Source organism: Odocoileus virginianus, chromosome 32, assembly GCF_023699985.2.
Source record: "Odocoileus virginianus isolate 20LAN1187 ecotype Illinois chromosome 32, Ovbor_1.2, whole genome shotgun sequence".
Lineage (NCBI taxonomy): Eukaryota > Metazoa > Chordata > Mammalia > Artiodactyla > Cervidae > Odocoileus > Odocoileus virginianus.
Genome location: NC_069705.1, coordinates 39,738,552 through 39,764,559, shown reverse-complemented (window position 1 = coordinate 39,764,559; position 26,008 = coordinate 39,738,552). Strand labels below are relative to the sequence as shown.

The following is a 26,008-nucleotide window of genomic DNA, read 5'->3' as shown; positions in this document are numbered from 1 at the left end:
AGAACAAATAATTTCACAATTCATATGGAAACACAAAAAGTCTCTAATAGCCAAAGCAATCTTAAGAAAGAAGAATGGAACTGGAGGAATCAACCTGCCTGACTTCAGACTATACTACAAAGCTACAGTCATCAAGACATTATGGTACTGGCAGAAAGACAGAAACATAGATCAATGGAACAAAATAGAAAGCCCAGAGATAAATCCACGTACCTATGGACACCTTATCTTTGACAAAGGAGGTGATAATATACAATGGAGAAAAGATCATCTCTTTAACAAGTGTTGCTGGGAAAACTGGTCAACCACTTGTAAAAGAATGAAACTAGAACACTTTCTAACACCATACACAAAATAAACTCAAAATGGATTAAAGATCTAAATGTAAGACCAGAAACTATAAAACTCCTAGAGGAAACATAGGTAGAACACTCTCTGACATACATCACAGCAGGATCCTCTATGACCCACCTCCCAGAATAATGGAAATAAAAACAAAAATAAACAAATGGGACCTAATTAAATTTAAAAGCTTTTGCACAATGAAGGAAACTATAAGCAAGGTAAAAGTCACCCTTTAGAATGGGAGAAAATAATAGCAAAGGAAACAACTGACAAATAATTAATTTCCAAAATATACAAGCAGCTCATGCAGCTCAATACCAAGAAAATAATGACCCAATCAAAAAGTGGGTCAAAGAACTAAACAGGCATTTCTCCAAAGAAGACATACAGATGGTTAATAAACATATGAAAAGATGCTCAACATCACTCATTATCAGAGAAATGCAAATCAAAACCACAATGAGGTACCATCTCACGCCAGTCAGAATGGCTGCCATCAAAAAGTCTACAAACAATAAATGCTGGAGAGGGTGTGGATAAAAGGGAACCCTCTTACATCGTTGGTAGGAATGCAAACTGGTATAGCTACTATGGAGAACAGTGTGGAGATTCCTTAAAAAACTGGAAATAGAACTGCCATACGACCCAGCAATCCCACTGCTGGGCACAGACACTGAGGAAACCAGAATTGAAAGAGACACATGTAATCCAATGTTCATTGCAGCACTGTTTACAATAGCTAGGACATGGAAGCAACCTAGATGTTCATTGGCAGATGAATGGATAAGAAAACTGGTACATATACACAATGGAGTATTACTCAGCTATTAAAAAGAACACATTTGAATCAGTTCTAATGAGGTGGATGAAACTGGAGCCTAATATACAGAGTGAAGTAAGTCAGAATGAAAAACACTAATACAGTATATTAACACAAATACATGGAATTTAGAAAGATGGTAACGACAACGGTATATGCAAAACAACAGATAGATTCAGATATAAAAAGCAGACTTTTGGACTCTGTGGGAGAAAGCGAGGGTGGGATGATATGACAGAATAGCACTGAAACATGCATATTATCATATGTGATATAGATGACCTGTCCAAGTTCAATGCATGAAAACAGGGTACTCAAAGCCAGTGCACTGGGATAACCCAGAGGGATGGGATGGGGAGGGAGGTGGGAGGGGGGTTTGGGATGGGTTGACACATGTACACCCATGGCTAATTCATGTCAATGTATGGCAAAAACCACCACAATATTGTAAAGTAATTAGCCTCCAATTAAAATAAATAAATTAATTAAAAATATTGATGGAAGGATCAAACCAGAGGAGAGGTTCCTGGGAACCCCTGATTAATAACCAGTCAGTCAGAAGTACAGGTGACAACCTGGAGTTGGTATCGGCATGTGGTATGAGGTTTGTTCTGTGAGACTAAGCCTCTAACCCTGTGGGATTTGACATTATCCTAGGTCAAGAGTTCAGGATGGAGTTAGACTGTAGGACACTCAGCTGATGTCCAAGGAAAATGAGAGAACTGCTTGGTGGTGGCAAATAACATTCCAGACCCTCATTTATTTTTTTTCTAAATTAAGGTAAGTATCCAACAAGGTGATATTTATCTGCATAAAATGTGAACTTTCAAGGAACAATTTATTCCCCTCATTCCCAAGGAATAATCAATCACCCTAAAGTGGTGACAATTTTCAAAGCAGAACTTCTAAAAGTGTGGTTATGACACTTGAAGAAGTAGGACTCATAACTAGTACAATTTGTCATCAAGAATTTATTGGAGGATTGGGCCCAATCAAACAAAAGAAAAGTATTGGAAGAAAAATGATAATTAAGTGTTTAAGTATTTGGTAGAAGACATCATAGTCCCTATTTCCTTTTTTAAATAACGAGGTGTTCATTAGCAACGAAAACGCACCAAGTTACCAGATACTCTGGAAGAATCAATTCATGGGCTGAACATTTGCAAAATCAATACTACTGCAATGCAAAGAAAATTGCCTTTTACAGGGTAGATAATTAGCATTATAAGATGCTTAGAATTAATTTAATATTTACTTCATCTTTATACCAGTTCCCTAAACAATGCAGACAAATGATCCTTCTCATTACACATATAATGCCCAGAGGAATAGTGTCTTAAACAAGATCACTGGATAATCAAACCTAGACTATAGGTCTTCTCTTCCTGCATTCTGACTTTTTATGTGTTTCACTATCCCTAATGAATTATAATATTCAAATTCTCTGAAAGAACTGGGAATGGAGAAAGTTCCATTTTTAAAGGAAAGGGAAAGTGAAAGTTGCTCAGTCATGTCCAACTCTCTGCAACCCCATGGACTACACAGTCCACAGAATTCTCCAGGCCAGAATACTGGAGTGGGTAGCCTTTCCCTTCTCCAGGGGATCTTCTCAACCCAGGGATCGAACCCAGGTCTCCTGCATTTCAGGTGGATTCTTTACCAGCTGAGCCACAAGGGAAGCCCAAGAACACTGGAGTGGGTAGCCTATCCCTTCTCCAGTGCATCTTCTTGACCCAGGAATTGAACCAGGGTCTCCTGCATGGCAAGTGGGTTCTTTACCAACTGAGCTACCAGGGAAACCCTTCTTTAAAGGAAGCAAATGTGATTGTGATTTTGAAGTCACAAAATAAATTCTGTCTTAATTTGGGAAGCTTTCTGATAGGCAAACCAATCATACTTCTGACTTACATTGAGACACTTTAGCTTATTTATGTTTTTTTTCCAAATCGTTTTTCCTTTCAATAAAACTTGAAAGTGATACCTTTCTTTTTTTGAAAGTGATACCTTTAAAAGTTTTTTAAGTGATCTAATTATATACAAATCAACTGAATCAATAGATTTTCTTCTGCTATTGTATATTTTCTATTATTACACATGGGGCAAAGATATGAAACATGCATTATATGAAACATGTGCATTTCAATGTCTCTATATTTTACAGAAAAGAGTAAACACTAGATAATTTTATGCATTCTTTTATGCCAAAGAATTCAGAGGGAAATATAGTAATGCCTGCAATTTGCCTAGAAGGTATCAGAAATATTGATAATTCAATACATTAATGTATGAATAGAGACAAGACAAGTGACAAAGGGTGTGTAGGAAATATTAATGGTGCAACCTTGGTGATGGGTATTAGTTTTAAAGTATTTCAACTTTGCCATATGCTTGAAAATGTCACTCACAAACTGTTGGGAAATAGCAAGAAGTCTTATTTGATGTAGTTTTGATTTTGTACAGCTAGCTAAAAGAGAAGGGTAATTAAGTATTTCTACTTTTGGGTAATTTAAATTGCAAGACAATCATAACAGAGACAAATTCAGATGCATACAAAGAAATTCAGATACATACAAGGAAGTTCCCACCAATAAAGTAATACAATCCTCCATACGGAACAAGCATATTTGTAGTAGGAGCTTCATACCTTCACATGTCGGCAGGGCGCCCTCAAACTGTAGCTGGGAGCTGAGCTTACAGGTCAGTGTATCCATCCCAGACAGCGTGTACCCGGGGTGGCACTGGTACTTCACGAAGTCTCCTGAAAGAGTCCACATGCATACTTGGCAATCCTGTCTCCATGACACATGCAGTGTGTGAACGTTATTAAACACATGTGACACTCGAGTTGCTATGAAAACCACTTCTGAACCATGACTGGTATTCATGCTTAGTCTATTTAGTGAAATGGTGTCATTTTTAGTTCTTAATTTATAAAAATGCTCTCTTTAAATGTAACCAGTATTTCTATAGAGATTAGGGAGCAGTTTTTTCTTCTTTGACTGATATGTCTATGTTCAGTCCCTTTCCCCTATGATTACTAATAAAAAAGAAAGAAAGATGAAAGAAGGAAAGAAAAGGGATTCAGAGGCTTGGGACTGAAGGCTATATAAGAGAATGTCTTTAATGCATCCAGAGAGGGCTACAAAATGACCTTGGTCTAAGTAGCACAATGTTCTCATCAGCTAAGCCATCAGGAATAGGGCAGAAACTGGTAACATGGTTTGACCACCACTATAAAACAGGGTGTGAGACAGGACTGGGTATTTGTAATTGAGACCAAGAAATCCTTTGTCACAATAACTGGCCAGCCAACGTACGCCACAGTAGGTTTCTTAGTGTGGCCTGATGATTTAATGAAGTAGGCCACCAATTTAAAATGAAAAAACAGAATTTCTAAATAGTATCATTCAATATATTTACCAATTACTTTCCAGTTTCAAGGAAAGGTCAATGTTAGACTAACCATTATTTCAGCCACAAATGACTTTCTTCTTCTGGTGCACCAAAATGGTTCCCTAACTAAACATAAACATCTGCTTAAGTCTGTGTCTGAAAACTGCTTTTAGGAGAAAAAATACAAACGGGTGAGTCATGCAGCAGGAAAATGTGCTCAAAGTGGCAAAAGCAAAATTTAAATGGAAAAAAAAAATCACGGAGATGAAGAAAAAACCATATTTATTCAATTCATGACCAATATGTATCTCTCTAGGAAAGCTTTAGGAATATTTCTAACAAACATTCATCAACTTGGCTATCTACTGCAGTTGCATGGGTGTAAAAAAACCGTGTTGAGCTGATGATGTTGTAACAATGAAAACATTACCTATTTCAAAATCCTCATCCTCTGTAAGCATTTCTGCCTGTGGAACTGCTGGGGGAGGTTGACATTTCTTGAGCTGAAATGCTACATGGTTTATATAAAAAAATAGTAAGTGAAATTACATTTGATGAATAAACAAAAATCTTACAAAAAACATCTCTCTTGTGTTTTTACTATGCTTAGGTCTAGGAAAATATCTATATTTGTAAATTATAGTTTTACTAAAGTCTCGAGCTTCAAATGCTTACAAAATTGAACGGGAAAAGTATACCATTTAAAAAAAATTATGATGTTTAAATACAAACACTTTACATATATTTGGAATTCTGCAGGAGAAATGGTTCTTGCTGGTTCCACATCCATATTGGGATCTGACATCATCTTCCTCGGTCTCTTTTCCTGAGGATGTGCATGTGGCAGTCCTCAAGAGAGATAAGGGACCGGTAATGCTTCTCCCCAAACTATTTAGCATTCATTCCCAACATCAGTAGAGATTCACTTTGTCCCATCTACAATTACATGACATTCACTATCGAGGTTCATCTGGAGACAGAGACGAGGAAATCTCTGAAAGCTACTAAATGTATTTCCATGGCCTCCATATCAGTTTCACATACAATACGCTTATCTTGGGGGCAAATCCAAGATAAACTATAAAAGAGATGCGAAGTCCTAAATACATCAGTAAGAAAAAGGAATCACAGGAACCTCAGCATGAAATGTGAGAAAATCCTGTAGGCTTTCGTTTGACAGAAACATGGAACTTTAGCTGTAAACAAAGTTTATGTCAACCCTATGAGAAAAGTCAGCTAGGATTCTCTGCCATCATCAATGGAGTGAAAATACACTGACCGTGAAAATTGAGGACGAAGAAACCGCCATTTGAAAAGTCGCTGTGAAATTTGAGCAGGACTTGGTTGGTGGAGCTGTATGCGGTCTCCAGGGCTGTGTTCCCACTGAAAACTCCCAACTGTGGAGAATTCTGATCAGGACCATCCCTGGGAAAGAGAGGAGGAGCCCTCTAAATAAAAAGCTTCCAGTTACAGCTTAAATTCACAACCGTTTTCTTCTGACTGCTGGGCTCTGTCTGTCTGAACCCAGGATAGAGCTGAAAAGCCTGGTCTTCAAACAGCAACTTAGGGCTCCCTTGTTCCTCCCGCACCTGACCTTCTCAAAGGTGTTTTTGAGACAAGGTCACATTTATTCTAGTGATGTCACTACCACTTATCCGCTTCCTTTCAAATGTTCCCATTTTAAAAGTCTAAATTCAGGGTGTCTCTTTAATTGTGGGTGAGATTTATGGAGCTCTTGTGGCTGAATTGAAATATTAAAAAAAAAAACTGAATAAAATATTACCATCTTCTAGATTCCATGTTTAGAAATACTAAGATGTTTAATATTCATAGGTGACTGCACTCCAGTCTGTCTCATGAGTGTTTGGAGGACAGGGGCTCCCTCCGCTGCTGGAGGGAGACCTTGCTCCTACTGCTAAATCTACTGATTAATCTGGGTAAACCTGCTGATACTATAGTGTGGCTTTTCATTTCAGTGTCGTTTGTCTGTCTTGCTTTGCTTCATAGGTCAACTTAACATTTCAGGTTCTCCATTTCTGCTCGTTCCCACAACACAGGTCCTGTCCCCTGATCTCCCCTCCTTACCATTCCCAGAGTTATTTCTATAGCCTCACAGGCCAGTCTCCCATCGTATCCAGCTGATCTGCCCCCTACACAATAATAACGGGTATTCTGCAACCAGGACCTGGTCCTGTAATTCTCCCTCTTATGACTCTAAAGTGAATCCATGTTGCTTTAGGATGAAGCCCAAAATCCTTAACATGATTTATGAGGTCCTGTATGGTCTGCCCAGCTTACCTGGCCAGGTCAACTCTTCTCTCTCCTGTGCTCTCCCAAGACATCAGCTACATCACACCTGGGGCCTCACAGTGCCTGCAACTCACCTAATCTCTTGCCTCAGAGAATTTCCAATGGCTAAGATAACCCCTACATTTATAACAACTTCACCAACACACACAGACACACACACACAGACACACACACTGCCTTGTTAACTCTGATTATGCTTGAGTTTTCAGGGCACTTTATTCCTAAAGCACTTTATTCCAACTTATTCCAAATCTGGGCTGTGCCCCAATGGTAAGCTCTACTCTTCCCATCATATTTTGTCATTCCCATTTCCCCATAAAGTCTCACCTCCAAAGGCAATGGTAGAAATAGTTATTTCAATAGACATGAACATTCAGTGAAGGAGAGTTTAGGTTAACTTACCCAGGAGGGAATGGGGCAGGAGGAGAAGGGGACGAAAGAGGATAAGATGGCTGGATGGCATCGCTGACTCGATGGACATGAGTTTGAGTAAACTCCGGGAGTTGGTGATGGACAGGGAGGCCTGGTGTGCTGTGATTCATGGGGTCGCAAAGAGGCAGACATGACTTGAGCGACTGAACTGAACTGAACTGAACCCAGGCTACACGGCTCATTAGATGGGGAGCTAGGACTACATCCCCCACAGCATCCCCTATACAGCCCATGGTGAGGAAGGGGGAGTAGGGAGGGGGCAGTTCTGCACGGTTTATAAAGTACAGAGAGAAAGCTGTGTGTAATCATTTCTTCAGTATTTCCAGAAGCATCAAATTATTATATGGCAAAGGATCCAATCAGCTTTTCTTAAAGAAAAAAAAAGATTTATGCTTGAAAATGAAAAAGAAAAGAAGAAATTCCCAAGCGGTCCAGGGGCTAGGACTCAACTCTTTCACTGACAAGGGCCCAGGTTCAATCCCTGGTCAGGGAACTAAGATCCCAAAAGCTATGTGATATGGCCAAAAAGATAAATAAAAATTAAAACAAGAAATAAACATGAAAAATAAAATACTTTTGGGATATTCTCCTCTATCTAGAGTAATCCTGAATGTATCTACCACGTAGCATGGTACATGAGCATGAGGTTTATTCTATCTCTAGATTTAGTTGGTAAATTTCTGTTTTGACATCTACCTAACTATTCCATCTCTAAATAGACAGAAGTGACATGTAAGTGGTTAAAAGAACAGTTTATCACAAGGACAGATGGGTGTTTTCAGGAAAGGTTCTCATACCAAACCGCGATGTAGTCATTGACAGCTTCTGTCTGCAGCAAGGTGAAGTTGATGTAGACGCCATGGCCAGGTGGCGCTGAGATGAGCCAGATGCAGTCCTTTAGAATGGGGTACTCGTCCGGAAATCCGGGAGAATAGATGGTCCCGTTCTGAGATGTCACATTATACCCACAAGGAGCTGAGAAGAAAGCCAAGAAAAATCAAGCCCAACACAGTCCACTTTAAAAAGATACAATGAGATGTTTATCAGCCTCTAAAGTCCCTTAGCCGAGGTTTTCCTTCTAAGAAATAATTGTGAAAAATCCCACAGCAACTACTTTGTCAAAATAATTCCTCTCAAGTCTTAAAACCTTGGAAGAATTTTACTCCTAAGCTACCTTATCTAAGTTTTTTAACATATTCTCCAAACATTCAAAATCCCTTCAGGATAAAGTCGTTTCCACATAATTAAAAGGAGAAAGAAAGAAAGAAAAAAAAGAAAAAATAAAAACCTTAGTCAGTAGTCTCCTGAGACTGAGCTGATAATCCATTGGACTATCTGATGCAAGGGATTATGTTGAAATTATGTGTGAATATTTAACTGAAAAATAATTTTTTTTTTGTTTTAAGTGAGATTTCTAAAGCTTATTTAAAATGCCTAAAAGAGAAGTATCTAAGTCTATCTGCCTTGAAACAAAGACCTTATAAATTCTCCTGAGATCTATACCTCGAAAAAGGAGATAAAATTATGTAGGTGAAATTTTATAGAAACACTTCCACATCTCATCCACTACCAATGATGTAAAAATCTCAACAATACCCAGAGTCCATTTTTATTTTACTTAATAAAGTGATCATCACTTTTGCCATAGAAATTATTTTGTTTTATTTCTGGAAAAATGAAATGATCATACATGAGCAGATAATCCAAAATATATTCTTTAATTCACATCATGGTATAAATACATCAAAGTCATAGGCAAGTAGACATTTTAATCAAATTAAAAGCCAGTAGATGCTATAAGAGTGTCTGTTATTAACATGAATCTTTTCAGGCTTTCAAATATTTGCCATAGGGGATCAGGATGGGGAATACATGTAAATCCATGGCTGATTCATGCCAATGTATGACAAAAACCACTACAATTGTAATTAGCCTCCAACTAATAAAATTAAATGGAAAAAAAAGTATAAAATTTAGGTGGAATGAATAAGCCAGTGTACATTTTTTAAATGTAAATTTAAAATGATGACTGGTGAAATATCATGAAGCCAAAGTAACCATATAGATGCACACTGATTTCAAAGTAGACAGAAAATGTACCAGTGTCAAGTAGACTGACTTGGTCTGAATTTTGGGTACACTTATTTAAAGGCACTGTGGAGAACATTTTACAAGTTTTATAGCATAATTGTAAGCAGGTTTTGGAGTCAGATACACCTTGACTTGTAAGCTAGCAAACTATAACATACAGATGTCTCTAATCTGTAAAAATAGGGCCAGAAGCCACGCTGGAGTCACAAGTGACTACGTGGTGACCCCTAAGAGGCCACACTTCTTCCTAGCTGCAAACGTCATGTCCTCATTCACCTGCATGAACAGCTCTTGTACTTTTCTCCTGTGTTGCTGGCAGGTGAACTGGTCCCTTCCTCAAAACTCAACTCAAATGTCACAACCTCCTGACAGCCTTTCCTGGCGCTGTGGTCTGGATACTTGTCCCTGGACTACAGTTCTTCACCATCTGACTGTTAGCAACTAGCAGTCAGGGACCATATCCATAGCCCCATCAAACCTCCTCTCATCAATCCCATTGCCTGGCTCAGATCTCAATAAACAACAGACACCAAGTAATTGAGGGATTGGAAATGAGTGAGACAATGAAGAGAAAACACTTAACGCATGTGTTGAAGCCACTGGCTGACATAGCTCATGTGTGATTTGAAGTTATTCATTATGTATTGATTTATAACTCCAAATTTTCCTTCAGCATTTTGACTTTTTAATTTGCATCTTATTAAAGTATAGCCACTTTACATGGAGTAGTACCCTTCCCATGGGGAGGGTGGAAAGCAGAACAAACATAAACCATGGTGTCCACCTCTTAAAAGGCAAAATAAATGATAAGGTTATTTTCTTCATAAAACACATTCTGATATTTTTTAGGTCACTCAATATATTTGCCATGATATATCTATGATATTCAAATAACAAATCCTTTCACTCCTATGTTCAATGAGTGTTTACAGAGAGTCTATTATGTATCAGGCAGCTCGGCTGAACTGGGGCTAGAGCAGAGAATCATGCTGACCCCATCCCTGCCTTGCAGAGCTTGCTATATTCAGCAGAGTGATGAAGGAAGATGTTAAAAAGCTAAATATGAAGTTTGACTTGTGTGATAATACTCTCAATGCACTTAAAACATTTTCTCAAGGCAAAATCCTATATTCTACAGAGGAAGATGCAGGACCCTAAAAAGACATAATGAGTAAAGCTGCCCCTCCCTTTCCCCTGGTCCAGCACCTTCTCCCAGAGGCTTTCCCCTCAACTTCGTGGCACCAAAGCTATATTTTGACTTCCACATCCCAGTGGCGTCTCAGGGATCTCTGCAGCAACAGGGACCTGCAATCCAGTTCAGCAGGAAATGCACCCACCTCCATCCTCTCCCTGAGGCTGAGGGTCAAAGAGGCCCCTCCAGTGGAAAACAGCCAGCAAGCCCAGCAAGGGGGAGCATCTGGGCACAGAAGGGTCCCTGCACCACCTGCAACCATGAGTACTTCCCAGCTTCTCACCTGTCTGCCCAGGAGCCTGGACCAGCAGGAGGGGCAGGCAACCAGGCAGCCAGGAGAGGTACCATAGAACATGAGAGCATTACACCCTGCACTTCACAACTGGGGGCCACACAGATGGCATCTCTCCTCCACACCAGGACCAGAGAGCCAACATAGGCAATCCCTTCACATACATGAATAAACACTGCAGTAGTGGCGTTTATCATGTTAGGGAGTTAGAACAGGAAAAAGGAGTCCAGAATGGTGGTGGCTAAAAGACAAGGAAGAGAAAAGCCCGCAAAAATAGAACAAAGTAAGGTCCGAGGAATGGAGTGAGGACCTCAGGTAGAACAAACAGCACTTCTGGCTAGCTTAATTTACATAGGGCAGGCCTGGGGGAGGAGGAAAAAAACATATAAAACAAGGAGCCAAAGGGCTGGGGGTCTCTCTCTCTTCTCTTTACATCTTTTGGGTCATCAAGCCCTCATGCCTCAAGGATATATTTTCCTTTATTTTCTAAATAAAACTGAGCTGTAACATGGAGCTGTAACATGGGTCCATCCAAGAACTGCAAGAGCTGTGACACTGGTCTGTCCAAGAGCTGCAATGCTGGCCCATTCGAGGGCTGTAATGTTGGTCTGTCGCTTCAAATTTTTGTTGTGACAAGACAGAACCAAGGAAATTACACACTCCCCCAACAATAATAAGAAATACACTTTTGATCTTCCTCGCTGTTCTTGGCACAGAACTCATAAAACCCTTAGAATTTACAAAGTGATTTAAAAAAGATCAAATTGTCTTTTGTTATTCAAAACAAGACCCTTTCAACCACACCTGAGTTTACTTTAATGAAGAAATTAGGAAATCTGAAGCCTTGGGGCTAGTTGCAAGGGGAACCAGCCTCAGATCGGAGGTTCAGCCCCACCCCCACCTCAGGAAGAGGAAGAGGGAAAGAAAGTCCACTTAATCACCAACCTGAGGGACTTTGGTTTTAAAAGAATATTCCCTGGTTACTTTTATTTTTTAGAAATTAATCTAATAATGTTGTTATTGTTCAGTTGCCCAAAATTATCCAACTCTTTGCCATCCCATGGACTGCAGCACACCAGGTTTCCCTGTCCTTCACCAACTCCCAGAACTTGCTCAAACTCATGTCTATTGAGTTGGTGATGCAATCCAATCATCTTATCTTCTGTCGCCCCCTTCTCCACCTGTCTTCAATCTTTTCCAGCATCATGGTCTTTTCCAGTGAGTCAGTTCTTGGCATTTGGTGGCCAAAGAATTGGAGCTTCAGCTTCAACATCAGTCCTTCCAATGAATATTCAGGGTTGATTTCCTTTAGGACTGACTGGTTCGATCTCCTTGCTGTCCAAGCGACTCTCAAGTCTTCTCCAGCACCACAATTTGAAAGCATCAGTTCCTCAGCACTCAGCCTTCTTTATGGTCCAACTCTCACATCCATTCATGACTACTGGAAAACCCATAGCTTTGACTAGATGAATCTTTGTGGGCAAAGTGATGTCTCTGCTTTTTAATATGCTGTATAGGTTTGTCATAGCTTTTCTTCCAAGGAGCAAGCATCTGTCTTCCTTGGGTGACTTTTGTCTTTTCTGTTATAAACCACAATCGTGAGTAGATGGCTTACTGGGTTCTGTGAGCCTACCAGCGAATTATCCACCCTCAGGGTGGCTGCGGTCCTGGGACTTTCAAGTGGCACCAAGAGTCCTGGGCAGTCTTAGGTGTTGGCAGGATTTTAGCTTCATGGTTTTGCCAACTCTGATTAATATTCTGTATCATATATCATCCAAAATGATATATTTTATTATCATCACACTGACAAAATAATTCTAAACTGGCAGTTATTTCCATGTTGGAAAGTTGGACTTGAAAAAGCAATAAAATCTAATTAAATATTTAATTCTATTTTTCATATCAAGCCAAGGAGTCTCCTACTTAACATGTGAATTCAAAGAATTCAGGGAACAACTATAAGTAAAAAGAGATTTCAGTCCTAACAATTCAAAGCAATTTATACATAAAAACATATGAATTTTTAAAATGGTGAGTAGTTTTTAAAGTGTTTTAATAAAAAATATCAGATATCCCACTGCTATTGTTAGTTTTATAAAATGATTTTTAAATGCTGTTTTAAGTTATTAAATCTGTAGTTGATTAAAATTATGATTTAAAAACACAGTAAATGTTTTTCTTTTATAGTTGTTTACATAATGATAAAGAATGGAAACGTACAGGTGAAAAATATCATTTAAAAAGTCTATCTATATGCTTTCTTTTTTAACTTCTACAGTAGAAATTCAAACACAGCTGGATACCTTTCCCTTTTTTGCCCCTGGGATATAAGTATTTAGCATTTCAAAGGTCCACAGAGTTGGTAATTTCATTATTTTTTCATTCAGAGGTACTGTATTTATAATGTTAGAATATTAGGTTTACAGCAAACTTTTCTATTTCATATGACTTTTTCAAAAACAAAGTACTTGATATATTTAACTTAAAGTTTTAGAAATTTCAAAGTCATAGTAAAAATTAGATAGTCAAACAGAAGCTTTGAAGAAGTGACTTCTGCTCAGACAAGGATATTCACTGAATCCAGACCCTCCTTGATGCCATTCCCATCACCTGATTTGAACATTTCCAAGAAATCCTGATCCTCAAGCACCATCATAGGACACTACTTCATTTCCCCCCAAGACTATTCCTCTAGGATGGCTTTGCTATCACTGCTTCTTCTCTCTGGGATGGTCTCTGTCTCTGAGTAGCAAAATAGTACGTGCCATGCAAATCTAACTATAAAAATGAAGTCAGTTTTCTGAGATATAAAATCAGTGTGATTACTGTGAAGTTAAACAATAAAAAAGTATCTAGGGTAAGATACACACTCAATCCCCCTCTAATCCAAAATCTGATGGAACCACTGTAAAGCCAAACACTGCTCTAACCATGAAGATAATACCGTCAATCACTTCCCCAACAATCACCGTCTTTTGTACCTTCAATCATCAAAACACTCCTCGTGCCTGATTTTGCATAATAAATATTCATGTGTATTATTTTGCTATCCTTATCATCTCCTTGAAGGCAAGGCCTTTCCATTTTTTTAAACTGACTGACATATGATATATTCCTGAAATACTAAGTGGAATGAGTTTAATATAACAGATTCCCAATAAAAATTGGTTGAACAAATTAATGAATTCTGGAATGCATTCCTTTAATATTTCATGCACCATTATACATGTGAAAATGAAACTGCTTGAGAAAAGTGATTAACCCACCGTCACATCTTGGAAAAGGGTAGTTCCAGTTTCTGTTGATCCCATGCTGACAGGTGAGAACTGGGTGGCCAATTAAAATGTACCCAGGATAGCACTCAAAAGATATTGACTGTCCCACACTGTAGTCAGAGTTGACCATATACCCATTCTGGAAAGGTGGTGGGTCAGGGCAGTTCTGTAATTCATAGGCTGAAACAGAGAGAAACAAGCTCATAAATAAGAAGTGTAATTAGTCTGGAATTTAGAGGAATAGGATGACATACAGCTTCTTAGCAAGAACTTTTTAGATATAAATTTTATGAAATCTTTACTAAGACACCCATTATCATCCAGTCGCATCACTTCATGGTAAATAGAAGAGAAAAAGTGGAAGCAGTGGCAGATTTTATAGTCTTAGGCTCCAAAATCACTGCTGATGGTGAATTCAGCCAAGAAATTAAAAGATGCTTGCTCCTGAGAAGGAAGCTAAGACAAACCCCCAAAACAGCATATTAAAAAACAAAGACATCACTTTGCCAACAAAGGTCCATCTAGTCAAAACTATGGTTTTTCCAGTAGTCATGTACAGATGTGAAAGTTGGACCATAAAGAAGGCTGAGCACCAAAGAATTGATATTTTCAAACTGTAGTACTGGAGAAGACACTTGAGAGCCCCTTGGACTGCAAGGAGATCAAGGCAGTCCATCCTAAAGGAAAACAACCCTGAATATTCATTGGGAGGACTGATACTGAAGCTTCTATACTTTGACCACCTGATGTGAAGAGTCGATTCACTGGAAAAGACCCTGATGCTGGGACAGGTTGAGGGCAGGAGGAGAAGAGGATGATAAAGGATGAGATAGTTGGATGGCATCACCAAGTCAGTGGACATGAGTTTGAGCCAACTCTGGGAGATAGCAAAGGACAGGGAAATCTGGTACGCTGCAGCCCAAAGAGTCACAAGGAGTTAGACATGACTTAGCAACTGAACAACAGCAACAATATAAAACAGTACTTATTTTTAGTAGTATAATCATAAGAATTTGCATTTAATGAATACATATTGTGTGCTTTAGAAGTTATATGGCACATACTAAAAATAAATTTGACAAGGCATACCTTGGGAAGAAAATATATGAGGGAAATTTAATCAAAACAAGAAGCGCAGATAAACAAAAAAATAAATTCATTCCATTTTCTTAGTCTTTTTTCCTTAAAAAATAGTGTAGTATCATGCCTAGCCATTACTACCAGTTCACTCCTTGGTTTATTCAAACTTCCCCTTTTTTAGCTACACCATGTGGCTTGCGGGTCTTAGTTCCCTGACCAGCGATTGAACCACTGGGCTCTAGCACTGGAAGCACAGAGCCCTAACCTCTGGACCGCCAGTACAGCCTTTTTATAATGTATAGTTTGCTGTGCTATACCACTAAGTCTTCTGTACTCTGTCAAACGCATGGTTTCCCTCCTCGAGATACCGCTGTTTGAGTCTAACACTACCTCATAGACAAGGGCTCAGAAAAAGAACAGAGAACCCCGCGCTGTGTTCTAACTATCAACCAGCTTCCTTCTTTATTATACTCTTTTCCACTGGAGTCAGCAGCTTGTTCTCACTCTTGTTCTACTCCAAACACAGTGAGCTCTGCTGGTGAAATGAGTCCTCTAATAAACACATCAAATACGGCTGCTAATAATTAAACCTAAAAAGTAAAAACTATCAAAAATGGATTTCCAGTTTTCATGGGACAAAAAGCAAATAAAACCTTGTTCAACTTCACTCCACCCTCCCTGGGAGACTCTGTTTATGCTCTAGTGGGGCTCTGGTGGTATCAATACAAAAATCAGTTATCATGGTACATTATAAAGGAGGTAACAAGTAATAGAGATTCCAAATGAACCATCATGTGAAACAGCATTTAACACAGATTCACACACACTTTCCACGTGTTCATCACACATGCCGATAACAAGTCCCACAATGCATTTCCCTACACATTCTGTGGTTTCTGGCATAATTTAAGAAAGACATTCAAGTTTTGTTTAGGGATGTATGAAATTAGCCTGTTTCTACTCATCATCTAACATCTGTGAAAGGGATTGAAAATGGAAGTTTAAGTTGCCTTTAGCAGCCCCATGATAGTAAGTCCAAAAACTTTGGGTTACCCTTGATTAGCAGAAAGATATTTTTTTCTTTCTTTTTTTAATGGTACCAACACAGCTTTCCTGTATGGGGATTAAAGGGCATTAAAACAGAGAGAGAGAGACTACCAGCCCATGTAGGCAGGACTATAGTTTTTATTACCTACTCATTTACTGAGTAAAATAAAAATCATGTATTGAGTGTCTTCTTGTTTAGTAGCTAAGTTGAGTCTGACTCTTCTGCAACCCCATGGACTGCAGCTCACCAGACTCCTCTGTTCAAGGAATTTTCCAGGTAAGAATACTGGAGTGGGTTGCCATTTCCTTCTTCCTGACCCAGGGATCGATGCTGTGTCTCCTGCGTCCGCTGCATTGGCAGCCAGACTATCTGCCACTGAGTCACCAGGGGAGCCCTGTATTGAGTGTCTGCTATGTTACAGACGGAAACTAGACAGAAATGGACCCTGCTTTCACAAAGCTTGTATTCTATTTAGGGAAACAGACACAAATAAATCAACATGTTGGTAATTACATAAAATAACTAAGTTATGTAAGCTGTTATTAAAGAAGGACAAGGACTAAAATAAAGGTTGCGGGGGAAAGGATGGAGGTTTAAGTGAGAGTGATCAAAAACTGCTTCCTTGAACAAGTAGCCCTGAAACTGAGATCTGAGTGGGGAGAAGATACAGCCAGGTAATAACTGAGAAAGGAAGACCTTTCAGCAGAGTGAGCAGTGGGGGCCCGAGGACAGAGGAAGTCGGGTCTCCAAGACAAGGTGGGGGTTCAAGGAGAGGAGCCTGGGGGGTCATTATCCTAGTGTGCCCATCCTGTTTACAGTCTACAGCTCTCACGAGGGAGAACCTCACAAAGAATTGGGCCAGGCCACAGAAGAGGAAGTAGGAATTAGGACGCTTCTCAAGGGGACACAGATATGGTTTTAAAAACCAGGACCCATTCTTCATTTCACAAATCATATCTTCAAATCATATCTTCCAGGTGAAAACAAAAACAAAAACAAAAACAAACCCACAGCTCATTTCAGTGTTTTCTTAAGATTTTGTATCTCAGTTAATTCTGTTTTCAGTTGTGAGTATTTTACTAACTATACATATTAGCAACACTATTTTTTTTTCATTTATTTTTATTAGTTGGAGGCTAATTACTTCACAACATTTCAGTGGGTTTTGTCATACATTGACATGAATCAGCCATGGAGTTACATGTATTCCCCATCCCGATCCCCCCTCCCACCTCCCTCTCCACCCAATTCCTCTGGGTCTTCCCAGTGCACCAGGCCCATGCATCCCACCTGGGCTGGTGATCTGTTTCACTATAGATAATATACATAGCAACACTATTTTTAAGTCTTTTTCTAAATCTCTTATTTAATGGAGTCCTTCACTATTCAAATATCACTAACAATATTTCCAAATTCTTAATTGATAGGTCACAAGTCACACACACTTTCTTTTTTTTTTAATGTCCCAAAGTTTGACTCATGGCCATAAATATTGATCTACAGGACTGTTTTTAAGTAAACACAAAGAAGTAATAAAAAATTATTTGTTAGTATGATAAAAATTTATTTTGGAAGGATTCCCATTGCATGCTGTTTAGTACAGGTTCAGGAGACTGTGTGTTACCTGCATTGCCCACATCCATGTACCTCCGAACACATGTGATACCTCCATGTGCCTGGACCTCTGGGCCTGGGGGTGAAGACCAGCTCAACCAGGGATCAGAATCCTTATCCAAGCATGGCTTTGTTGATCTGCACTCATCACTCATGGTGAAATCATTAACTGCCATAACTCATTTTTATAACATAAAATGTTTTAACTTGAGAAAAAAAAACATCAACTAAGAGAGAAAAAAAGACCACTTCATTGGAATTTTATAAGGAAGTGACTTCTAGCATAAAGAGAAGTAAAAATCACCATTTTCAGACAAGTTCTGAAGGCCTTATCTCAAGGGCCTTGTCTCAACTGAAGGCCATTGAGTCCTTCATACATTTCATATATTTTTCAGACACTTCCATATTTGACAACTCCCAAAGACTTTTTGAGGTGTTATCCAGTATTTCTAAAAGATTTTTTGTATGATATATCATTGAAAAGTTGAAATAGAGAATCATCAACCAACAGAGAAATATGTTTCTGAAGTAAAGACAAGAGTCTTGAGGTAGTTCTGCAAAATAGCAGAGGCCTTGGAATGTGTTGCAAGGGAGCCCTGGGACTGAGTTGGACCTGCGTCTCCCATCTGATGGACCTGGGATGTGGACCAAACCACTTCAGTTCTGGGAGGCTCCTTCCTTCATTTGTGAAAGGAGAACAATCATGTCTATCTGATCTACAAGAATTAACAATGATGACAAATGCAGTGAACATGGTTGGTATGCATTAACTGAGTAAAGCTAAGTCTTAACCATAAGAAATGTCTGGTTTCTATGATAAAATTTGTTTCATTGCTCAAGACCTAGCACTCAAGCCTCTTCTCTGATAGAGGTTGACTCGGGGGAGAAGCCAGGAATTAGTGTGAAATACTAAGAAAAAGCCTTGTTGCAGGAAGGACAGGCTGCAGTCAGCATCAAGGTCCACACTGAATATGGCCTCGAAACCCCTTTCACGTCCTCAGCTTCCTATCAATGAAAAGATTGCTCTGGTCCAGAAGTGACCAGACTCATGCTGCCGTCCATGGAATTTCTCAAGTGCACACGCACATAGATCACCAGCTTCCAAATGGGGCTGTTGTGGTGACTAGGATGACACATCACTGCCCTCTGTAACAAGGGCACACTCCTAGCTCTCATTTTTAAGACAGATTAGCCACCTAAATGTTCTTTATGGCTCATGTGAACTCCTTGATCGCCAAACCTACTGGTGATGCGCACCTGCCTCACTGTGAAGGCTGCAGCCCAGCCCGTGCTTTCCGGGCTGCCCAGAGTCTCCCCTGCAGGACCAGTCACCAAACTGCTTGCTCACAGTGGCAGCTCCAATTGTGTCTTGTGCTCCCACCAACCCAGCACTGAGGGCCCAGCAGTCGTTTCACACGACAGCTTTTACATCGTGAAGAAACGTTTGTTCTGACCCAGAGAAACTGCTGGCCTCGCCAAGACTTCAGACTCACAATCAGACCCAGAACCTGCTCCCTCCACTGCCTCGAGCTGAGGGAGGATGGAGGAAGAAGCATACTGGAACTAGGACACGGATACCTGGAGGCACCGTCACCTTGGGGGCACAGCCACTGACAAACCTGTCCCGGTGAGCCTCTGGCCCCGGGGAACAGCTCCTCTAAGGGAGAAAGTGGCTGAGATTGCTACTTTACTCTCAGCAAAGCCATAAAAGAAAAAGCAGATCCACATGACCTTCAGGGAGGAAATGGGACGCCTTTTAAGATTTTGACCCTGGTCTCTAAGAGTTTAGTCCATGAACCACTTTTCCATCATGAAAAAGGATATCCTGCAGAAGATGAGGATTGATGAAGTCGTGTATTACCCACCGCTTTAAGCATTTTTCAGTGAAAATAGCCTTCTTTATAAAGAGCCTCATGTTGAGACCTTGGTTCAGACATGCAGATGGTGGATAAAGGACAGAGGAAGCTCACTGTCCTTGCTCCCCAACAGCTCAGAAGAGCATGCTAACAGAAGAAAGAGCAGCAGCTTTAAAGGCACAACAATTCCATGTTTAAATCATAGTCGTGTCTATAAGGAATCACACTGAGTGTGCTCATACAGTCGGTGTGAATGAATTCTTCAGTTGTTCACTGCACATCAAGGCAGTTTATCTGCTTTTCCTCCTAAAGGGAAAAAACTGGTGGTCACAAACCATAGCTTATTTTCTCACAAATTCAATTCACTAAAAGTGCAATGGTTTTGTGATCGTATGCATGAATAAGCAGATTTAACATGTCCTATTAAGGTGTTTTTTTTTTAAAGGTGTTTAGCACATATAGCAAAAGGAAAAAGATGTTTTCACCACCTATGGCTAAAGCATTTAAAATTACCTTTAAGTTTTTGGCATTCAACAATTATGCTTTATAATATAAGAAACATAAAGAAAGAGAGAGAAAGAAAGATGGGAGGAGGAGAAAAGAAAGGAAGGAAGGAAGACAGATAAGTATTGAACTTCTCCAAATGTCAAGTCTCAAAAAAGAAAAGGAAAAGAAAGTCATTAAGAATCTTAACGGGCATCCCAGGTGGTTCAGTGGTAAACAATCCACCTGCCGATGCAGGAAACATGGGTTCAATCCTTGGTCCCGGAAGATCCTCTGGAGGAGGAAATGGCAACTCACTCCAGTATTCTTGCCTGGAAAATCCCATGGTCAGAGGAGCCTGGCAGGCTACAGTCCATTGGGATGCAGAGTCGGACAAAACTTAGTGACTGAACAACGACAACAACAAAAGTCTTAATACGGCAACATTTTGCAAATACTATGAAAAACAATCTCAGTACCAAAAAGCTCATACCTATACTACAAAAAGAAGACAACACTCAGAATTTCTCTTTTTTGGGAGAATCCTTTGTTTGGATCTGAGAAAATAATCATTATTCACATCTGTCAGTCTTTTTTTTTTTTTTTTTCAGTGTCTATAATCAACTTTATTTTAATATAATCTAAACACATATCATTTAGAAAATACCAAGAAAAATGTATGTACAAGCATTTGGACAAAGCTGGCAAGTTCCTGCTACAAGCATATCCCAGGAGATACCACCGAGGAAAACCTAATATATTGGAGTAGATGTTGTGGTATTTGGCCCACAGTTTGATAGCCCTCAGGGTTAACCTGAAGTTGTCAATGTTTGATACTAGATGTAAAACATCTCGTAAAACCATTGCATTGATTTGCAATGAAATCAAAACCCTGCAATCATTAAGACTTCTTAAACACATGTAAATTTTTAAGCAGACTGTCATGTTTTAAGTCCAAGTTTCCTGGAATGGTCTGCAGTGCTAATCTTGCAAAGAAAACATCGATCTCTATCCCATCAAACAGTTTGATAACTGGTACAAATGCCTCTTCAACAGCTCTTACATCTTTTACTTCTCCCTGTAATTTCAACTTATAGAATGAGGTGAAAAAGTCACTTCAGTCAACATGTCTTGGCGCAACACACAATGCATCGATATTGGCATTTTTTTGTATGCGCTCCGCATCTGTGCTATCCAGATGTAAACATTTCCCCATCAGCATGTTCAGTTACAGACTGCGGACGCTTCTTGCTTTCACCGACTTCTTGTATCCAGTCTTTCACCAGCTTAATCTTCCCAAAATTAAAATCCTGCACTGAAGTTTCTCTTTCTCTTCCAAAACCCCAAAGGGCTTCAGAGTCTCCACTAGTTTCCGTGTAAGTAGGCAGTTAGTCTCCTTGGGGGCTGCTAAGCGGGAGGGGGAAGAAATGCCACAGTGTTTCAGTGGTGGGCGTTTGCTGTGATCCCTGCTTTGTAACAGCAAACAGCTTCGACTCAGCCGGCACCCGGCCCAGCCGGCACCCCGCCCAGCCCTACTCCGCCCTCCTCGCTTGCAGCCGCCGCCTACTCTGGGCAGGATCCACTAAGATGGGAAGCAGGGGCGTCGGCTGCCTCAGCCCTGGTCCAGCCTCACTCCGGCTCCGGCCTAGAGTATTTTTATTTTAAAATACAAGTTTTAATTTAAAAATTTTCTAGTTGCCTTTTTACTAGAGGCACTATAATGTATCATTCAATCTGGAACACTTAAAAATTATATATAACTCACATATACATAAAATAGACATCTTAAGTGCATAGGCTGTGAATATTTACATATGGATGGGTGCATCTAAGTAACTGACACCAAAAAGAAGGTAAGCTCACCTAATTACACTGAGACAAGAGGCATCATCAGGACTGATTGCTTCCCTGTGAATAGATTCTTTGGGGCAAGAATATTGTCAGTGACAACGCGTTTCTGCTTGTACCATGCCTGGTGATGATAAGGTTGAATATCTGGTTGAGGTGTACATGACCAAACTGCAACTGTTGCCTGTAAGATCTGTCTTGTCCAATGTAGAAATTTACTTGAGGCATTTTCAAGCAAATTAATTCTATCCGGTGACTTAGTATTTTTAAATGTCCCCATCTCCTTCATCCTCTGCTCCCTTAGGGCTGGGCATCTTTGGAGAGACAGTCACTTTGGCTTGTGTTTCCCATCAGTTCACAGGCTTTCTTTCTTCATGTGACCTTGTAAGCAGACTGTGTACCCTGGAAGCCGGACGCATGGAGAGAGTGGAGTGGCCCCACTGTCTAAAGTCTAAAGTCACCGTGGAGTTGATTGTAGTCACTTCTCTATCATTAATTATAATCATAGCTGTACCCTTTTACTGCTATTATGATCTCACTGCAGGCTTTTTGTTAATACTTTATTCCGGTGTACACACTCGGGACACAGCATGTTGTCCTCCAGGTGTGGGGGCGGGAAATCGCCAGAAGGTATCAGGAAGAGGGCGGACACCCTCCTTCGCTTTCCAGGCACCCAGGCCTGCCCAGCATGAAACTGTAAACGAGCCCAGCCGCCTGTGCTAGCTGGGAGACTTCTCCCGTGGACCACGCACCACCGGACCTCACCAGTCTCTTGTGTGCGTACTGGCTCCGTCTTCACGGCCCTGGTTGTCATCCTGCTCCAGGCGGCAAACACAGCTTCTGAGTTGGGGGCAAAAGTCGACACAACTCCCTCAAGAGGCGGAGGAGCTCCCTCGAGGGCAGGTGGGCCCTCCGAAGGAGCAGGAGCAGCAGCCCCTTCAGAGCATCCCAGGGGTAGCTCCCCCTTTTCTATCTTTATCCTTTTCGACAGTGACAGGATCCTGGCCTCCTGTGCTGTGGCAGGAAAGTTTTTTTGATGAGGGTAAGCATGTTCACAGAGTCGTTTATATCCATCTAGTTTCGGGCCTTTGGTGCTGAGTTTTAGCTGCTGGCACCAAGCTCGAATGACGTCCCTGTGGACCAGGTTGACAGGCGGCAGGACAGAAGGAAGAGGGGGGATGGGGATCTGCGTCGGGGTCCTCGGAGGTTTCACACCGTCACAACTTTGTGATGTGTCTCCTGGACCGCAGGCTGCGCTATTTTTTGTATCTCTTTTTCTTTTGGTCCCCTGTGCTGAGTTTTTTGCTATCTCTGTTTCAGCAGAAGTTCCCAGTCCCTCTTCAGCTTCTACTGATGTAAGCCTGCAGCTCATATGTTCTTCAGATTTCTCTGTGGAGTTGTTCTCCTGGTTGGTGCTCCCCATGCTCAGAAAGGTCAAGGCTGATAAAATGAAGGCTCTCCTTACTTCTCCACATCTGTCAGTCTTAAGTGATGTTTGCATCAAGTGTTTAAATTATAGGCACTTGGTGTGACAGCAGGCGGAACCATGTAGTCATCTTTCTAATGCCTATTATATTTTCTGACTGATATCTAATTAGTTGATAAATATCTTCATCCTATCAGCCATCTTCCAGTTTTTGACTTAGAAGTAGGGTACCTGAACTCAATTTTATTTAACACAATTCATCTTTCACGTCTCTAGTTCTGTATAAGTCATTTAACTTCAAGACAGCTACGTGTACTAGTAACATTTGTGACCTTTATACGGTCATAAATAAATGAGAAGGCTTAGTAATAAGGGGTACACACAGACATCATTGAGAATGACAAGAATTATCTGCATGATTTATGCATCTTCTTATGAGTTATTAATCATAAGCTTAACTTACAAATCTCAAGTGGAACCTAGGAATTTCGATGTGACACACACATCAGAGTTGTGTCATTTGGCCAGCTTATAAATTTTATAAATTGACAAACTATCTAATTAAGTTTCATCCCTGTCAGCTAAGATACTCTACAAGAAATCTGAACACCTCATATTCATGTTCTCATTCTTTTTTACTTAATTTATTTTTATGTCTTTCAATTATATCAATTAATTGCCTACACTAAAAAAACATATCGCTTAGAATATTTTTTTTTAATGTGGATACTGAAATTTAGAGTCAGGTGTCAAATAAATAAAACATTCCTCAGTGAACCAGGTGTTTAGCCTGGATGATAACTCACAGATTCTGATGCCCACAGGCCAGGCAGACACAAGTTCAAAGCTGGCAGGCTGCTAAAGGAGACTTTTGAAGTCGACGCCTTCACACCCTGGAAGGGCCATCACTTTGACACTTTAGGGGACAGCAGCCCCATGCCAACACTGGCAAATACCGATTCTGACATCACAATAGGAAAAGGGGTCTTTCACCAATTATGAACATCTAATGCTAAATATTGACAATTTAAAAAATATTAATATTTTGCTAATGAAACTCAGCAGTTTTATGATCTCTGGTCTATATGATTCCTACACAGATTTTTTTTTAACTTTTTGTTTTGTATTGGGGTATAGCCGACTAAGAAACAATGTTATGATAGTTTCAGGTGGACAACAAAGGGACTCAGCCATACATATGCATGTATCCATTCTTCCCCAAACTTCCCTCCTATCCAGACTGGCACACAACATTGAGCAGAATTCCCTGTGCTATACAGTAGGTTCATGTTGGTTATCTATATTTAGATATAGCAATATGTACCAGTCTACCCCCTCCTTCTTAACTATCCCCTCCTCCCAGCAACCATAAGCTGGTTCTTGAGGTCCCTACACAGAATTTTTATGGTATCGTGTTCCTTCCTTCTTTCCTCTCTCTCTCTCTCTTTCTTTCTTTCAGTACTCTTTCTGGAGTGAACTAATTGGTAGCTTTTGGAACTATATAGACACAGCCTTAGTAACCCTATCTGAAAAATATCAAGAGAAAAAAAAAGCTTGAACAATGGAGGTTTAAAGTTATGTAAGATAAAATCTGAGGAGGGCACAGCAGCCCACTTCAATATTCTTGCCCGGAGCATCCCACAGACAGGGAGCCTGGCAGACCCCAGTCCACACAGTCACAAAGAGTCAGACAGGACTGAAGCTACTTCAGTATCAGTTCAGTTGCTCAGTTGTGTCTGACTCTTTGTGACCCCATGGACTGCAGCACCCCAGGCTTCCCTGTCCATCACCAACCCCCAGAGCTTGCTCAAACTCAAGTCCATTGAGTCGGTGATGCCTTCCAACCATCTCATCCTCTGTCATCCCCTTCTTATCCTGCCTTTAATCTTTCCCAGAATCAGGGTATTTTCCAATCAGTCAGCTCTTTGCATCAGGTGGCCAAAAAGGTCAAAGCCACAAAGGTGGCTTCAGCTTCAGCATCAGTCCTTCCAATGAATATTCAGGACTGATTTCCTTTAGGATTGACTGGTTGGATTTCCATGCTGTCCAAGGGACTCACAAGAGTCTTCTTCCCAACACCACAATTCTAAAGCATCAGCTTTCTTTATAGTCCTCAGCTTTCTTTATAGTCCAACTCTCACACTTATATATGACTACTGGAAAAACCATAGCTTTGACTAGACGGACTTTGTAGGCAAAGTAATGTCTCTGCTTTTTAATATGCTCTCTAGGTTGGTCATAGCTTTTCTTCCAAGGAGCAGCGTCTTTTAATTGCATGGCTGCAGTCACCATCTACAAAAAGTCTGTCATTGTTTCCATTGTTTCCCCATCTATTTGCCATGAAGTGATGGGACCAGATGCCATGATCTTCGTTTTTTGAATGCTGAGTTTTAAGTCAGCTTTTTCACTCTCCTCTTTCACTTTCATCAAGAGGCTCTTTAGTTCCTCTTAGCTTTATGCCGTAAGGGTAGTATCATCTGCATATCTGGGGTTATTGATATTT

The 26,008-nt window shown here is 40.2% G+C and overlaps 1 protein-coding gene and 2 pseudogenes across 1 annotated transcript in view; all 3 read right to left on the bottom strand.

Annotated features, from left to right (window-relative positions):
- CSMD1 (CUB and Sushi multiple domains 1) overlaps nucleotides 1–26,008 on the bottom strand; it is a 1,985,846-nt gene that overhangs the window by 137,213 nt on the left and 1,822,625 nt on the right. The window contains exons 42-46 of the mRNA XM_070460176.1: nucleotides 14,142–14,330; nucleotides 8,098–8,275; nucleotides 5,838–5,983; nucleotides 4,989–5,069; nucleotides 3,810–3,923 (exon numbers count right to left, since the gene is read on the bottom strand). Of these exons, the coding sequence (XP_070316277.1) occupies nucleotides 3,810–3,923; nucleotides 4,989–5,069; nucleotides 5,838–5,983; nucleotides 8,098–8,275; nucleotides 14,142–14,330 (708 nt within the window). The remainder of the gene's footprint in view (nucleotides 1–3,809; nucleotides 3,924–4,988; nucleotides 5,070–5,837; nucleotides 5,984–8,097; nucleotides 8,276–14,141; nucleotides 14,331–26,008) is intronic.
- Nucleotides 19,081–22,307, bottom strand: LOC139032551 (poly(A) polymerase alpha-like; annotated as a pseudogene).
- Nucleotides 22,615–23,502, bottom strand: LOC139032626 (developmental pluripotency-associated protein 4 pseudogene; annotated as a pseudogene).